The following is an 18,111-nucleotide window of genomic DNA, read 5'->3' as shown; positions in this document are numbered from 1 at the left end:
TGTAAAACTGGTGTTAAGCGAATGAAGTTTTGCATTTACTTAAAACTAAATACCTACTAGGAAACATTTTAAATATAATTACTATTAACTCGGAAAGTTCCAATTTAAAGTTGGAAATGCGCACCGCTCCACTTTCCTGAATAGCTGAGATCTTAGTCTGAAATTATTGTACTACCATCCTTATCCTTTAAATTCATGTATAGCAAAAAGTACCTGTGTTATGTAAGGGTAATGATTGTTATTTATTTTCACTTATGACTCACAGGTGTCATGGGTGCGTCACCGTGATATCCACCTGCTGACGGTGGGGCGCTACACGTACACATCGGACCAGCGGTTCGAGGCGCAGCACAAGCCGCGCTCCGAGGAGTGGGCGCTGCGCATCCGCTCCCCACAGCGTCGCGACTCCGGCCAGTATGAGTGCCAAATATCTACCACACCACCCATCGGTCACGCTGTCTTTCTAAACATCGTAGGTAAGATCCACTCCAAGCCATGGAGGAAGTTTAGTGCTGCGTAGCCACGGGCCAATATAATATTGTAATGTGCCCATCATTGCAAGTATTCCTCAAAAACCTCTGACAGGACAGGACTGGAGTAACTCCTAATACTACTTAACTCTCTCCAATGCCTATATGATAATATTTTTATCTGAAGCTGATTTTTTTATTACACTTCATGAAATAAAAAGATTATTTCTAAAGGTTATTTCTTTAATGATATCTTGTATTTTTCCGAACACAAAAATAAAACCTGTTTTACTTATAAAGGTAAATATTACTGAAATTTGTGTGTCTCCATAATTTGAAGCCCATTTGAAAACTCGTTTCTGTATACAATTTTAAATACAGATACCCAAAATTTTCAGTGATTCTATTTTATAAATAAAGTAGGTACCTAATATTTGTTATTTTTAGGGTTCCGTACCCAAAAGGTAAAAACGGGACCCTATTAGTAAGAATCCGCTGTCCGTCTGTCCGTCCGTCTTAGTAATAGGGTCCCTTTTTACCCTTCGGGTACGGAACCCTAAAAAGTGAGTGTGTGTAAATAAAAGTACTATACGAATTGTCTTTATGCACAGAGCCTGAAACAACGATTTCAAGTGGCGCCGAACTGTTTATTCAAGCCGACTCCACCATCAACCTTACGTGCACTGTGCGACATACGCCCGAACCCCCGTCTTCAATTACTTGGACTCACGCAGACCAGGTCTTTATAAAAAATATTGATTATCTCACTTTAATCATATAGGTGTTTAACAGAGTACCTACATTTTAACCATATTGTGACAAGGATGGCGGGAACGTTGTTCGTCGAAAATACCGTTTTTGTAAAAAAAAAAAGCATTTATTGTTCAAATTCAATTGTTACATGCCATGCAATATTTTGTTAATATTTACTTTGATTATATTTTTTATTCTTTTTGAAATCGCATGCCTTTAAAATATGCATGTAGTGTTCTAACAAAAAAAAAACTTAAGTATAGGCTTAAAATGGTACATTTCAAAGGTCGTCGGGGCACTCTAGTAACGTATCCCGAACAACAGATTATTAAGATTTTTGTTTGCTTAGTATTATAATTTTATTTCAAGGCTTATTCAATAAGGATAATTTATAAGCATTAATCATAATACGAGTATTAAGGTAGTATTAAGTCAATAAATAGGTTCATAAATGTATAATATTACATATGTAAGTATTTACAACAGACTTAGCTCTTTGTAGACTTTAGCCACTACTCCTAGGATTCTAGGTAACTCACTGAATACTCTAACAGTGCTGAATACATAATCATATATAAACATATACTGTAGTAAACTTATGTACCTATTCCCCTCGTAGGTGGTTCTAAGAGAGATTACTTTGAAACTAAGAGGGACTTAATCTTAACTCGGTTACAGTATAACTTGCTATATTAAAACAAAACTTGACTACGCTGTTTAAATTTCATTGCTTAAACTTTTTAATGTTTTCATAACATCTTCCTTTGTCGTTGATTATTATCTCAAACAAAATTATAGCTGTGTGTTCATAATCATCAAGTAACTTGAATACAAAGCGTGGTTTATGAAGAAGGTGGTTAAATACATTTATGTATTCAATAAATGTAGTCACCGAAATATTTGCGCTCATACGATGTGAACGCAGATATCTCAAAAACCACTACTACTCGTATTACTGTGGTAACAAAATCTTATTATAAAATGACATCACATTAACGGTAGCATCCGTCATGCGTTCTGTAAAGACCGCAATATGAAAACATGACATGATTTTTTACGATGCACGTTATAAATTTCCATGACATGACGTAGCAGCGTACTACAAGACGATATTGTATCGTTTGATTGTTTTTAGACTCTTATTTATGTTATTCTAACCATCTGATCACATATATATATAAGAAATACTTAGTCTAACATGTTTGGAAGAGTATACGTCCCGATTACCGGAACCATCAGATTTGAGTATAATGTTGACATCTTAACTAGTTGTTCCAGACAATATATCAGAATTTATGGATACGAATAATGCTGTCGTAGAAAATGTCGACTGCCAGATCTTAATTACAACTGTTCAACATACCTGAAAGCTACATAATTATAGATTGAATATAAAATTATATCAAAACATAATTTTAATAACAATTAAACCAACTCATCTTCTTCTACATAAAAAATCATAGGGCGGCTGGTGGATAGGTTTTAACAGCTATGTCGCTTAGCAATGATTATACCATAAATCTCGCGCTTAACGCGACTACAGGTAACCCCCGGAAGGATTGGAAACTCTATTTTAAGTTATTTGGTTCATTTAGCTTTGAACTTTACTTGTGAAATTCTTGGAAGCAACTTTAGGTGTTATATTGAAAAAGTGGGTTGTTAAATTGTATTGTGACTGAGTGAGTAGGTCTAGCGTTTAGGTATCTATCGTTAATAGATAGGTACTCTTACGTAATACTCCAAGGTATAATATTTGCCAAAAGAAAGTAATATCGTACATAAATTTCTTTTAAAAATGTATTTAAACTTATCTTTGTCATAGTTCATAGTTTAATAAGTAATATATTAAGATAGCCTCCAGTAACTGTTTTTTTTTCTAAAATATAAAGAAGTATACGATTGTTTCTACACTTTAAGTAAATGCTTGAAGTTTTGACTTAAAGATATTATTTATTTCGCATCAGCCATGATAAGTCCTTAGATTATGATGGTTGCACTTGTTTACGTGACAGCTAACGTCAGTATTATCAAAGAGGATATAATAGGATAGAGCGGTACTGTCATAGTAAATTTTGTAGCCACAGTAAATTTACTGCCATCTGTCGACACACGATTAAAACTAAAATAAAATAAATAAATAAAAAAGTTAATAAATGTAGGTGTATAAATGGTTTTTATATTTTCAATATTTGCATTAAATATTTTTATATTATTTTGACCCATGTTCTTTCACTGATATGCGTCAAAATTGTTAAATAACAAACGAAACCGTCAAAGCCATCTATACGAGAGTAGGCCAAAGGTAGTGGCGCCATCTGATCGAGAATCAAATTTTCTTTGGTATTATCTTTCAATAATTATATGTAGAAAGTGACATTTATTTTAGCACGGGCATAAAACCAGCCCTTATACGCCGATTTTCGTTTCGTATCAAAGATAAACTTAATATAGGTATCTTAGCTATACAAGATATTATGATACCAAATAAAACATTAAATATTTACATAGTTACTAACCAACTCAAATATTTCAGTTAGACACTAAATAATATAATACAAAAGTGCGCCACTCAGACGTTTATAAGATATGAGGTTTTGTGTTGCTGCCAAAACGAGATTTTATTTCTTAGATAGTAATACATTTTAAAGTTACAAACTGCGATTTAAATCTGCTTTTTCAAGTCGCTATACGGTTGGCACAAGAATTTTCTTTTTGGTTTAAATTTTAAATGTCTAGTGTGCCAGGGGTGCTACATAGCACACGTCGACGCACACGTTCGAACACGCAAGGTCTTAATTTTTTTACAAATTTAAGATTTGGCGGCAAGACCCCTTAAATCTTAAAATTTTTGTTTAACTAATAGTATAATTTGCATTTAAAATTTCAATTCCAAAATGATACAATAATTGTAAATTACGTGTTTAAATGTTTTAAAAAGTCATATTATTTCCAACTCATAAACTCGCCTCTTTAATCAATGTGTCCTGCGGGTCCTGCCCCGTCCTGCCCACCATGACATACGGTGCCGAGACAAGGACGCTAACTAAGAAGGCTGTGCATAAGTAGCACAGAGAGCCATGGAGCGCGCCATGCTCGGCATCAAACTTCAAGACCGAGTGAGAAATGTCGAGATCCGACGCCGCACCAAGGTGCGAGATGTGGGAGACGTCAAATAATTACCAAGCTTAATTGGAGTTGGGCGGGACATGTTGCCAGGCAGAGTGATGGCAGGTAGACCAAAATGTTGACGGATTGGTCGCCACTTTCGGATGAAAGAAGCGCCTGGCGTCCGTTGGCTCGTTGGGTGGATGACGTTCGAAAAATCGCGGGGCACTTTTGGATTAGACTAGCCCAGGACCGGGATAAGTGGCGTACACGAAGAGAGGCCTATAATCAGCAGTGGCGACTGAAGGCTAGAATGATGATGATGATGATTATTAATTTACACTTTACAGGTTATAAATTTTGATTCTGCACGCGGTGGTATCTCCCTGGTCACCGAAAAAGGCATGAAAAGCACGAGCCGTCTGCTGGTGCAGCGCGCGAGGGGCGCCGACGCCGGGCTGTACACGTGTGGGCCTAACAACGCGCCTCCTGCCTCCACTCGGGTCCATGTGTTGTCTGGTAAGCAAAGACATATATATATAAAGAAATACATTAAAAGCATTTATTTATAATAAATACAATAATAGCTATCGTATTTGTCATATACAGAAAGATTACGTGACAGTTATGTACAAGTTCAACATGATTTAAGAGTCCCCGGCAAGCTCGGTTCTCCATACAAACGTAGTGACGCTCTCATTTTAGAACGACTAGCTAGATTGCTCTGAAACTTTGTACTTACAATAGGATAAGGTATATCTATGTCTGTAATTAGTTTATGTAGCCACTATTTAAGTTTTTCATACAAAACTTGTTTTTATTCTATTTTGTTTGTTTTATATATTTGAGCTATATAAACTAATTACAGACCTAGATATACCTCATGTCATTGTATGTGCAAAGTTTTATTACAATCCAATACGTAATTTTAAAATGAGAACGAAACTCCGTTTGTATGGAAAGGTGAAATTCGGCCGAGCTTGACGGGGACTCATAGTGATTGTAATTAAATGAAAAATATAAAAATATTTACTTATAGCATCTAGAACTGTACGCAAATTACACGCTCACTTGTTTCCACACTCGTTTTTGTTTAGATACAGGCTATTTTTGATGGCTCTTGGCATAATTCGATTACCGTTTAGGTATTTCCGGACCTCAAAAATAACTCAAATCTCAAAGTCCGGTGGAGGCTTACATAATGGCGTTTACTTAAAACCTTTGAAGCTAAAGGTTTTTAGCAAATGTTAAGGGGCCCACTGATTATCAGTCCGCCGGACGATATCGGCCTGTCAGGTTATTCGGAACTGAAAATTTTGTTCTAACTGACAGACCGATATCGTCCGGCGGACTGATAGTCAGTGGGCCCCTTTAATACAACACATACACAAGTTACGGGATACGACCTTTTTAAACTGTCAACGCTTGTTGGCAGTTAATATTAAAAAGCTCTTATCTCGTAATGTCATGTCATCTTATGTCTCTTTAGCGCCACTTGCACCATCCCACTAATCCTGGTTAACCGGTTAAACCTGGAGTTACCATGGTTACCAGTACAATTTGATACTGGGATAACGATTTTTTTAATAACGGATTTAACCGCTTAACCCCGGGTTAGGGGAATGGTGCAAGTGCCCCTTTAATGTTTGCAGTACCTACATTAACTAACTAACTAACTCCGCTGGCTCAGCGACCCGAAGTGAGTCTTGGCCTCCGATACGAGTTGGCGCCAACACGCCCTGTTTTGTGCGATCTCCTCCCAGTTTTTTGCTTGCAGGGCACGTAGATCTTTCTCGACTTGGTCTCTCCAGCGGTACTTGGGATGACCTGCTGGGCGTCGACCTATGTGGCGTCCAACGTAGGCCCTTTTGGCTTCCCTATTGCCTGTCATTCTCTCGAGACGTCCAAGCCAGCGGAGTCTTGCTGACTTGGTTTCGCCGATGATGTTTGGTTCAGAGACCAGGTCTTCTATCTTCTGATTTTTCCGGATTCTCCAGCTACCATCTTCACTTTGTGTTGGCCCCAAGATACATTGCAGTACATTGCTGCTCGTAAAATTAAAAAAAAAAAAAAAAAAACTGGGTCATAATAAGTGTACTGGTCATACCTATAAGTGTACTGTAACTTCAAAAAACTTCTTAATTAATGATTAGACGGATAAACTCTATAGCTGGTTTAATTTATTGCCCGTATTGGATTTACACAGTAATAACCACATTACTTAAAAAATTTTTAGTTGCGAGTAAAACTCAGCCGCTATTTATTCAACAAATCTGCCAAAACTTTCGTTTTACATCCAACCAATTCAGTTAAAAGGATAAGTTTTTAACCTAATGAAAAAACGTGCAGCACTCCGATTTAATATTTGCCTAGCAGTTTTTGTTTGCCATATTTTTCAATAAGCCATCTTCACTAGCATGGCACCTGTAAGATTATTTTAATTTAAAATGGTGGTAGGTCAGTAACAAGTTGGCAAACTGAGAAAAACTTTTGAACTATTTTTTATTTTTCTCGCCAATAACAGTAAATTTCATAAAACAAATAAAACTGAAAGATTAGTTTCTAATGATGATGGGATTAACAATGTTTTCATCCCAGTATTTTATTTCAAGCATAAAAAATTAGTGAAAACAGATTCTTCACTAAAACAAGTTTGATTTAAATCAATATTTGAATAGAAACCGGAACACAACTTAAAAATTAAACTTGTTATTTGGTCTTGCAAGATCCTCTGGACATGAGTCACCTAAGAATTATCCGGGGATTATCTAATCCGCCACACTTCTTCGGGTCTTGTTCGGGTCAAGTTATGAATATTTAAATGAAGGTATTTTCAGACTTAGCCTTCCGTACTGTTAATACGGTTTTACAAATACAGGTTTTGGCATGGAGATAAATATAAAAGTGGAAAAATTACTGCCTTGGGTGAGACTTGAACTCACGGCCTCTGGATCGATACTCGATACTCCAGGGGCCGTGAGTTCAAGTCTCACCCAAGCAGTAATTTTGCCACTTTTCTATTCTAAGCTTAATAGCATCGTTCGCAGACGTCTCTGCTTGTTAAAAATTAATAAAGGTAAATGTTGTAATAATGTACTAGGGAAAAAATATTTTTTTCAACACACTTGCTCAAAACGACGTTTTTATTCCACCGATTTTTGGCTCATAATCCTAGATATTAAACACGCGTGCTCTTTCAGTGTATTATTCCACTCGTGCTTTTTAATTATATTATCCGACTGAGTTAAGAAGGTATCTGATTGCTAATAATATGCATGGAGAGGGAACCTTCTTTAATTGGTCGGACTGGCGGGCACCGGCGCGCCCGACCGCCTGCGCGGCGTGCGGCCCGGCCGGCCCGCCCGCCGCGCCGCCCGCCGCGCCGCCCGCGGCCGGGGCGGGCGAGGGCCGGCCGGCAGTACGAGTATGACAGATGAAACACACAATACTAACTGTTTCAACTATTAAAATTCTATTAATATGAAAGTTTCTTTTTTTTTCTCGCAAGTGTGTTGAAAAACGTCGTATGAAACGCGTGTGCATTGGTCATTACACACATCGGCTTTCTTATTGCGCGCTTACAGCTCGCGCGCATAATATCGCCTCGTGTGTAATGGCCAACTTAGCACACTTGTATCATAATGTACTATTATGAAAACCAGATGTCTACATGGATGGATTCAACTTCATTAAAGTAATAAAAAAGCCAGAAACTACTAGTAGAGTAAATGAGACTAAGGTGTGACGTTGCAGCCGTCCTAAGTGAATTGATATTTCGATCGTGATATATTGTGGTTTAAATTAAAGTTAGTGGAATTTTTTTTAAGTAGAAAATCGTATAGTAAATACTGTTAAAAGAGAAATTGTATTTATTTTTAATCGTTAACAGAGACCATAAACTGAACTACGAGAGCAATTTAAAAGTACCACATTTTTATTAATAGGTTAATTTGTCCAGTTCATCACGACCAATCCTAGTTAATTAGAAAATTAGCAATTTTATTGTCACACTAAATTGGAAATTTAATAAATAAATGGAATACCTAGTAAAAATATACAAGACCTCTGTTTCAAAAATTTAAGTTTTTTTTAAACATCCAAATAAGAAAAAAATAGTGATACCATTAGATTACTTACATATTATTAAAAAAAATGCGTAAGTGTCGTGGAACACTCGGTTGGAACGAAGTTAAGAAAGGGTCGTGACGGAAACTCGTCTAAACCTAAGTCTAAACTATTACCTACACTTTTTTTCGACTAGCCCCCGTCCGCCAAGTCCGTACCGTGCGATAAGAACCTTCGTTCCAAAAATATTGTATAGTAAAGGCAGTATGATACATAAACGCAATATTACACCGACAAAATCACAATTTCCTGGTTTTCCATACATCAAAAGGGCTTTTATGCTATTCATATCCTCAAAACAAACCTGATCGACTGATACCATTAATAATAAAAAATGACAACTGGACTATTACAAGGCATTTTTATTGTAGCAACAAGAATCTTAGTTCATACATAGTACTTGGATGTAATATTGACTTCTGAGTAATATTATTTTTAATACTTATAATTTTGTATATTTACTGTTATTAAAAAGCATATCTTTCTCAGGTGAACATCCAGCGGCGATGCAGCAAGGCTGTGCAAAATCATCTCTTGACAAAATGACAACAATACTGTGCTGTCTTTTGAGCTTCTACTTTCTAAATAAATCGTTTTCTGACGTACAGTTTGGTACTTAACTTCATCTTTATATAAATTGATGTATAATTATAACAAAAAATTACACTTGTTGTTTGTATGTATGTACATAATATATTTTATTCTTATCTGTGAATATTTTTTTTATCTGTGAATAGTGTGTGTTTAAACAATTCCAATGCATCCTGTAATTAGGTACAACATTTTGTGACTGTTATTAGTACACAAATGTAATTTTATAAGGACTGTAAAAAATAAATTGTTTAATTAAAAATACATCATCGAGAAATAAATACTTACATTGGAACAAGTCGTAAGTAGTTTTATTGAGACCTAGTGGTGTTCATTTTCCACGGTACGCCTTGACTAAAGTATATCATTTAATTGATTATATTTTATGTGTGTAACTTCATTTAACCCTGTTCAGAGGTCCTGACGAACTCAAAAAATGGAACTGTTAGATTTGATTATATCTCGTAGCAAATAATATTATAATGTAGGAGCAGCATTTTCATAGTTTCCGCAGATTGCGTTTGAGCATAATATGGCACATTTCCGCTACTGTGCACTTGGTGTCTTTAAATAAGTATACGGTCCTTACATATGAAATTGGCGATTTAAGTATATGGCAATAATCAAAACAATTTTTTTTATGAAACTATATATTCAATCAAAGTATATACGATCGCTTTTGCCATCTCAAAGGTAGTTCATAGATTCCTCTGCTGAAAAAATTGTCAGAGCGAGAATCAATAAATATATCATATCAAAATTCATATATATTTAGTCAATAATTGGGTCCTTACCTTCAGTTTAATCCAGTTCTTGTGAAAAACAAATTTCTGCACAGCGTGACGCACCACCTACACCTTGCTTTTTTCGAGCCCAACTGCCTCGTAAAACCTAAACACCGGGTAATAGAGAATCATAATGTTTCGATCATGTAAAAATGCCTATGATATTCGTAGATTTTTGCTCCTAGGTAAGTTGGTAAAACTCCGTGTCGTGGGTGTTAATTTCCACTACGTCGATATTGAAGGACAACAATGAAGTAAACTTTTGTGCATATTTTTACTTTAGGTGAAAAAAAATAAGGTTTTAAATTGATTTTGGCTGATACGATCTTATTAAATAACAACCAGGTTCGGGCCTAGAAGTATTTTATTATGTTTTTAATATTTGTTGTTATTGCGGCAATAGAAATACATCATCTGTGAAAATTTCAACTGCCTAGCTATCACAGTTTATGCGATACAGCCTGGTGACAGACGGACAGATAGACAGACAGACAGACAGCGAAGTCTTAGTAATAGGGTCCCATTTTTACCCTTTGGGTACGGAACCCTAAAAATGTACACCAAAGTCGTGGGACAGTGATGCGTGGGTCAAATCCCAAATATTTTTTCCGAAAACTCCTACGTACCGATTAAGTCGCTTAGATTTATTTGGGAGACACCAAGTGAAATGGGTTTTCATATCGTTTCAAACGCTACAGAAGGATGATCTTTTTAAGGGAATAATTTTATTGTAATAAAAGCTTTTCAAAGCGGCCCTAATGAACGTTTTTGGAAGGTCGTTTACAGTAAGCGAAGTGTTTCGCACTAAATTATGGAAGCATTTCTTAAATTTTCAAAGGTAATTACGCAGTTTTAGCGAAAACGGGCCTTTAATGAGATGGTTTAATTTATTTCATCACGCAATTTGTGTGCATTGCCGTACTCAGACTCAGAGCAGGTTATTTTTATGACTTTGTTAGTAAGCGTAAATTTTTCTTTCAAGAAAATACTTTGTTATAAAAAAAAATAGGTATCGTCGGGAGTAATGTCCCTACGTACATCTAAACTTTTTGGTTGCTTAATAGTAGGTACCGACAATCTATTATTTTATTATAAAACCTAAAAATTATGAAGTAGGCAATCGAACTACCACTCTTTTAGTACAGACCACTTCATTCAAGAAAAAACTAGCCTCCGGAAGATCACAGAACCAAAGATTCTAAACCTTTTTTGTGAATTTGTACAGCAAACAACTTCGATTTGGATAGAAAGGGAAAATAATGACACCTGAGATCGAGCGTTGTTGACTTCTGTCTCTTTAGGTAATTTATACGGAAACTTTATTTATTTATAGTCATGTAAGTCAAGAATATTGTATTATTTACAAATTATGGTGTGACCTTTCACACCATAATTATTGGTGGATAAATTGGGTGGAAATCTTTTCTACTTCAATAATTCATTTGGAACAAGGTTTCGAACGCATGATTGAAAACTGCTATTACTTATTGAATGACTTCCTAAAAATTGCACTATAAAGAACAATCTTTCCTATTTGGAATAGGGTTTACCATCTTTAACAACAGAGTTGAGGGTGAGGGAGGGAGAGAGGGGTTGAGGGACAAATTGGGTTCATGGACTGTTAAGAGGATACACTGCGGCCGCTTCTCCATAGAAACGTAGTCCTTATTTTCCTCTCTGGATATTCACATTATGGAAAATGTTTTAACATTTTACTGTTTAATGTTTAATATATGTTGATGTATATTAACCATAGCTATGCCCCTATGTTTGACTTTTTTTAGATTTTTTTATTTGTGTAAAATTTTGAAGCGATAAACAGCTTTCATACAAATTTAATGTTTAAATGCTCCTCTAACTCTTATAATAATTAAAAATTCGAAAAAATCAAACATAGGGGTATAGCTATGGTTGACATACAACAAACTGTGTCGAAATATTTAAAAAAATGTTAATATCCAGAGAGGAAAATGAGGACTACGTTTGTATGAAAAGGCGATTTCGCTCGACCGCGGTGTATTCTCTTAAGATATAACCATAACATAACAGAGTGGGTTAATAATGTTTACCAGAGGAAAACGCGTAAGACTTTTCTTTTACCGTTGATAAAATAATGTAAAAAAAGAAAATATAAAGGCTGTATAATGTGTGCAAAATTGTTTGCGGTTATTTTATAATAGGTATAGGAGACAAAGGAGCAGACAAATAGCCTGGTAGTAAGTAATTACCGTCGCCTATGGATATTTACAACAGCAGAGGGGTTTTAAGTGCGGTGCCGGCCTTTAAGATAGGAGTATACGCCCTTTACTTGAAGGTTTGAAAGTCATATCGGTCCGGAAATACCGCAGGTTCATTCCACAGTTTACCTTTGCGAGGCCGGAAGTGGAATAAATGGAATAGAGTAAATCTTAATAACCTACTTCGTCTATACGTAACATCTGAAAATTTTACATTATTCTCGACTTGGTTGATGTTTTCTGTACATAGATCAAATTTCGGGTAATTCGTAAAATGTTTTCCAGTGCCATCACAAAAAAAGGAAAAAAAAAGTATCAATATTAAATATAATTAAAATGGCGATTGACTGAAGAATCAGAGATTAAATCTGCCGAAACAGACTAACTGGAAAGCAACGTTACCAGTAGCCAATTCATTGGGGCCGGTAATAAACCCTTTCAGGGCAAACCCCATTAATTTCACTAAAAACCTTTGGTAAAGAAATTAATACCGCCGCATTCCTTCGCCAATAACCATTTGTCCAGAAACCTTTGCAATTTAATTATTTCTCGGAGCATTTGAGTTATGTAAGGGAAAGTTTCCGAGTGCCACCTTGATTTCAAAGAGCTATATCAATCGTGCACTTAAACCCGGTAGTGAAATAGCAGTCTAATTTAATTCTGCGTTCTTTGATTGAATTTTGCTCTTCAAAGTAGTTACAGCAATATAGTGTACATTCTTAATCACCACGACTAGGAGCCAGCCCCGGAAAACGGTCAACAATTTCAAGAGCAACGAATCATGTCTTTGCTGTAAAACGCTGTTAACGAGGATGCGGGCTTGTTTTAAGAACTTTTTTTTGAAAAAAAACTTTCATACGAGCAAGTTGATATAATATCTAATGTTCATATTATTCACATAAATTCCTTCCTTCTTAATGAGTCAGTGTTAGTGCAAAGTGTAATAAATAAATAAACGTTCTGGGTACGCGGTGTTATTGTGAGGAAGATAGGCCGGACATTATTCTTAGTAAGAATTTCGAACTCTGATAAATTAGAAAAAAAACATGCCAATCAACTCCTCAAATATAAGGGAAGGGAGTGTACAGCGGATGTCCTGGAGGAGCAACAAACTAATCTTCGCGCTCAAGAGCCGGAGGAGGAAGCAATACCGGTCATCATTTTTGACGAGCACGTACCACCGGAGCACGCAGTTCAGCACAGTGGCACGCTCAGTTCAGTCGAGCCGGAATCTGCGGCAGCGGTGCCTGGCCAGAGCACGGCTGCGCCAGTACCGCCGCCACCGGCCGAGGCCGCCGACGGCTCAGATGCGATTCTGCGGTCGGACTGCGACGGGAGCCCGGCCACGACGGTTCCACCCGGTGCCACGGACGGATCCGTGGCCGGCCAAGAGGCAGCCGATGCCCCGGCGGAGGGCGAACCTCCCCGTGAAAGATATTTAAAACGGAGCAAAAGCACTGTAGATTTTAGGAAGTATTTTTACGCTAAGGTGGAGGGAATGTAGTAAACGTACTTTAGATATAACGCGCGGCTGCGCCCGCGCCCGATTAGTCAATAAATAGCTGTCACACAGTCCCTACGTGTGTTTGACTCAGTCCTCCCGGTTTACCGTTATAACAAAAAACATACTTACATAATTAATTACTTTTACGAAATTATAAAAAAAAACTTCTGAGGCGATGTTATGATAGTCGAAAATCGGAAGACAATTTTATTGTGAAAAACATGACAGATGTAGAAAGTAAAAACAAAACAGCTTAACCTACAGGAAATTATAGAAATTAAATTAAATGGAACTAAAAGCGAATCATAGTGACAACTCCAGTTGTCTGTCATATTTTTATTTGGAAACATGATTTTACAAATCGAGGTAACACATTTATTTCCATTTGTAATTTATATTGTAGTATTTCTACTTAAAATAACACATATTAAAATATATAAAAAAAAATCTAACAGTTAAACAAGATTTTCATTATAAAATACAGTGCAGTGCAAATAAATGCAGTGTTTCATGAGTTTTGCATCCAAAAAATAAATGTGACGTTTTCTAGCAAAAGGTACCATTTTTGTCGCTTACCATAACGACGAAATTTGCTTATATTTTTATACCGATAACCTGTCAGAGCATCCTTAGGGCAAACGACAATACCTTTTGCTTAAAAACGACACAAATATGTCAAGCGAATATGTGAAGCGTTAAAATTAATAAAACAAACCGTAATGCAGCTCAAAATAAATATCCCTCCACTGTACTAGACCGGACTATTCCCTAATGATTCTAAAAGCCTAAAACTCATTTAAACCCAAGGTCACGTCGGAATTAGTAACCTTTTCTTTGGTTAGCTTACATATTAATGTCCGCGATCACGTTTTTAGGGTTCCGTACCCAAAGGGTAAAAACGGGACCCTATTATTAAGACTCCTCTGTCCGTCTGTCTGTCACCAGGCTGTATCTCATCAACCGTGATAGCTAGACAGTTGAAATTTTCACAGATGATGTGTTTCTGTTGCCGCTAAAACAACAAATACTAAAAAGTACGGAACCCTCGGTGCGCGAGTCCGACTCGCACTTGTCCGGTTTTTTTCTAATTAAGGCCACCGAACATTATTGCATTAGGTTTCTGGAACAAACAGAAAACGATAGATATAAATGACCATTTCTTTTTATTATTTCATTATTTTTCTACTGATAACACACACACATTAATTTCTCAAAAACATACAGAAAAATGGACTTCATCTAAAATCATATTTGTTACTCGCTTCTGCCTATTATAATAAACCTATGCATTGACATAATTATACATTGTATAGTAGAATGAGATAATGTGTTTCGGTAGCCTGAAAAGAGCTATAAATTCAATAGCTTATACCTAAACTATTTAACTTGGCTAATAAATAAACAATTTAACTATAGCCATATTTCAAAGTCTTCGCTCATCAAATTATTCCATTTCTAGAGTAAATTTGTAACTTTCAAGCGGATTAACCTGGGACACGACAAGACGAAAATAACTTCAGCTAACTCAAGTTGGGATCCGAATTTCATGTCTGTCCCGAAAACCGCACGGCTACCTCAAAAATCTCATTAAAACTTAGTAGCTTTCTTAGGTCAGTACGTACAAAGTATAAACATTAAAACCATCTTGCCCCAAATATTTGATCATGATTCACTATCTCTGAATGCTAAAAAATTCTTAAACGTAGTACCCGATAAAGATTAAACTAGCCAGCGTGACATTAAAATGTAGGTATGTATTAGAACATATTAATCAGTTTCAGTTCAGTTCAGTTTCTTTATTCATAACAAAAGTTACATGTCAATTTCAACCGATAAAACAAATTCTACATCAAAAAGCAATTACTTAAGGCAGCTTATTGTGACAAAAAGGTAACTAAAGGTACAGAACCCTACACTGAGCATGACCCGCGACATGCTCTTTTCGGGTTTTTCATTATTTCTGATATGAAATATATTTTAATACCTACATTGAAAAATCCTGTGACAATTGCTTACGTTTTCTGACATAATCGCATACATGCAGATTATGATCACAGAGTTCTATAAACACGTTTTACGTAGAATGAAGTTTGGCTGAAATACTTCCATACTCATAATATATAAAATAGGTCATAATACATTTATCACGAACTTAACGAAGCAGGTGGCAAGTCGTCTCGAAGTCATTTTACACCAGAAAATAATACACGATAACTCAAATACTCTTACATGAGTGAAAGAAAATGTTTTCCAACAAGCTCCAAACGGAGTCGACGTGATAAATTATGTAATTTGCAACCCGCATACCCGGGGCAGCCGCAAAAAAACGCGGAGAAAGTGGTTACAATGAACACAGAAGGCCCATTTTCCGAAAAATATTTTGGACTTGAAGGGCGACATTTTTCATACTCACAACTAAATGATTTCTTTTGATTTTTACACGCCGTTACTTAATGAAGATAAGTGATTTGCGAAAACATTGCGATCTTGGAACGCACGATACCTAAGTTCCGCGATATACCGTCTCGTTTCTCGTTATTAAAATACAGTCCACATAATTCAAAAATATCGAAGTAAAATAACCCCATTAACATTTTTATTTTTATGTGTCCGGATTAATTGTTAGTTTTATAAAGTATTTTACTAAATACATATGTCTTCGAAACTCGAGGGACGTGTAGTCTACCATTACTAGGACGAAGAGAGTTGGGTAGAGGTACGGGTAGCGTCCATATTTAGCTAAACATAATTATTTTATTTTATAAAAAAATCATTTATCTATATTTAAATTTTTACGGTCGGATAATGTATTTAAATTTGTTTTAATTATGCACAATTTTATAAAATTATAATAAATAAAATTACAATATTATAAAATTAAAACTAACCTATTAAACCTAACACACTTAGTATATAAAAACTTATTAATCACAAACTAGTCCCGTCAAAAATTTCCTTTTAAGTCCCGAACTGTTCCCTACCTGGCCCAAATGTTCCAAATATGCCAGCTGCGTTGCCACGCTGAATGGCTAAGGATATTTGTTGGACCAGGTAAGATCCAGCACGGGGGTCACAGCCTCTGTCCCTCAACCGACGCCCGATCTCCCTGACCAGCTTTTTGGCCTCGGCGCACCATGGCCCAGCCGTTTCGACAGCAACCGGAATGAAGTCATACACTGGTCCAAGGTTGGCGTATTTGCTGTGTTTGACCTTAGCAGCGGCCTCAGCCGCTGCACCTGCCTTTTTAAATATGTGGCCGACATGAGAGGGAGCAAACGTGCACACACATGTGGCATCCCACAGCAGGCTCCGGCCTTTTGCCCACGGGACCAGTGTAAGACCGTCCGGCCTTTTGCCATCTGTACGGCTTAAGCCAGGAGGCTCTAAAATGCATGGTATGTTCGCCGAGACTAAAGCGCGTCGAAGTGTGATTACATATATCCACATTTGAATAGATTATATACCTATTATTTAACAATAATAACTTACTGAGCACTAAATACGTGAGTTGCACCTTGAAAAATGTGTTATCATTATCATAAGGACTGTATCGTTTATTATAAATACAACTTTACTTCGCCGTTATTTTTTGGTATTACATTTTTATTAAAAAATTACACTAGTAGTGCTTAAATAAGGGTACACACTTCGTTCTGGGAGCTCGACGTAAAGCATGGTTTAGACAAAATTTACTCAATTCTCCCGAGTAACAATAACGATTTCGGACAAATACTACAAGATAATTTACACAAAAAATATATTACACAAAAAAACATCGTACTATGTGAACCGCAATTACATTAGACTCGATAGTCTAATCATTTATTTTAGTTTTAAACAAACATTTTGGATATGTCCATGGTGACCTTTTAGAGAATATGGTATGTAATATGTTACATACGACAAACTCCGACATTGACATCCAATAGGAACCGAGCTCTTACTTTCCCTGGACGCCAACCAAATAAAGAAGTGGAAAGACACAGTCGAATCTATGGATTTCAAGCGATCCAGCCGAAAAGCGTGGAGTGTTCTGAACAAACTTACGGGGAAAACGGCACCTCCACGGCTGACGACTGTAATTCATCCAAACAAGATCGCAAACCGAATTGTTTCCACATCCAGAGCTAAGGGCGATAAACTGGAAACCAGGAGGATTAAGAAAAAGTTTAAGGAACTGAAGTCTAATCTGGTGGAAGACCCTGACCTGGCAAGACCTTTCACAGCTGAAGAAATACATCTCGCGATTAAAGGGCTATCGGCCGGGAAAGCCGCTGGAGTAGATGGAGTCTACAACGAGTTCCTGCAAAAGCTGGGGCCCAATGCGGTGAAATGGCTCTCTCTCTTCTTTTCCAACGTTCTCAGCCGGAACAAACTCCCCAGGACCTTCAAAGAGTCGAAAGTTATAGCAATTCTCAAGCCTGGGAAAAAGGAGGACGATCCTTCCTGTTATCGCCCTATTGCACTGCTAAGCAACTGCTACAAACTGCTCGAGAGACTCATTTATCGTAGGATAGCTCCCCTGATAGATCGTGTAGTCC

The 18,111-nt window shown here is 36.6% G+C and overlaps 1 protein-coding gene across 2 annotated transcripts in view; it reads left to right on the top strand.

Annotated features, from left to right (window-relative positions):
* Positions 1–9,344, top strand: part of LOC134746388 (uncharacterized) — a 37,756-nt gene extending 28,412 nt beyond the window's left edge. For both annotated transcript variants that reach the window (XM_063680767.1, XM_063680759.1), the window contains 4 exons: positions 266–476; positions 1,082–1,209; positions 4,679–4,847; positions 8,943–9,344. In XM_063680767.1, the coding sequence (XP_063536837.1) occupies positions 266–476; positions 1,082–1,209; positions 4,679–4,847; positions 8,943–9,073 (639 nt within the window). In that variant the 3' untranslated portion in view covers positions 9,074–9,344. The remainder of the gene's footprint in view (positions 1–265; positions 477–1,081; positions 1,210–4,678; positions 4,848–8,942) is intronic.
* The last annotated feature ends 8,767 nt before the right edge of the window (positions 9,345–18,111 follow it).

This window comes from Cydia strobilella, chromosome 1 (genome assembly GCF_947568885.1).
Source record: "Cydia strobilella chromosome 1, ilCydStro3.1, whole genome shotgun sequence".
Classification (NCBI taxonomy): Eukaryota; Metazoa; Arthropoda; class Insecta; order Lepidoptera; family Tortricidae; genus Cydia; species Cydia strobilella.
The sequence above is the reverse complement of the archived record's forward strand: the minus strand, read 5'-3'. Positions and strand labels throughout refer to the sequence as shown.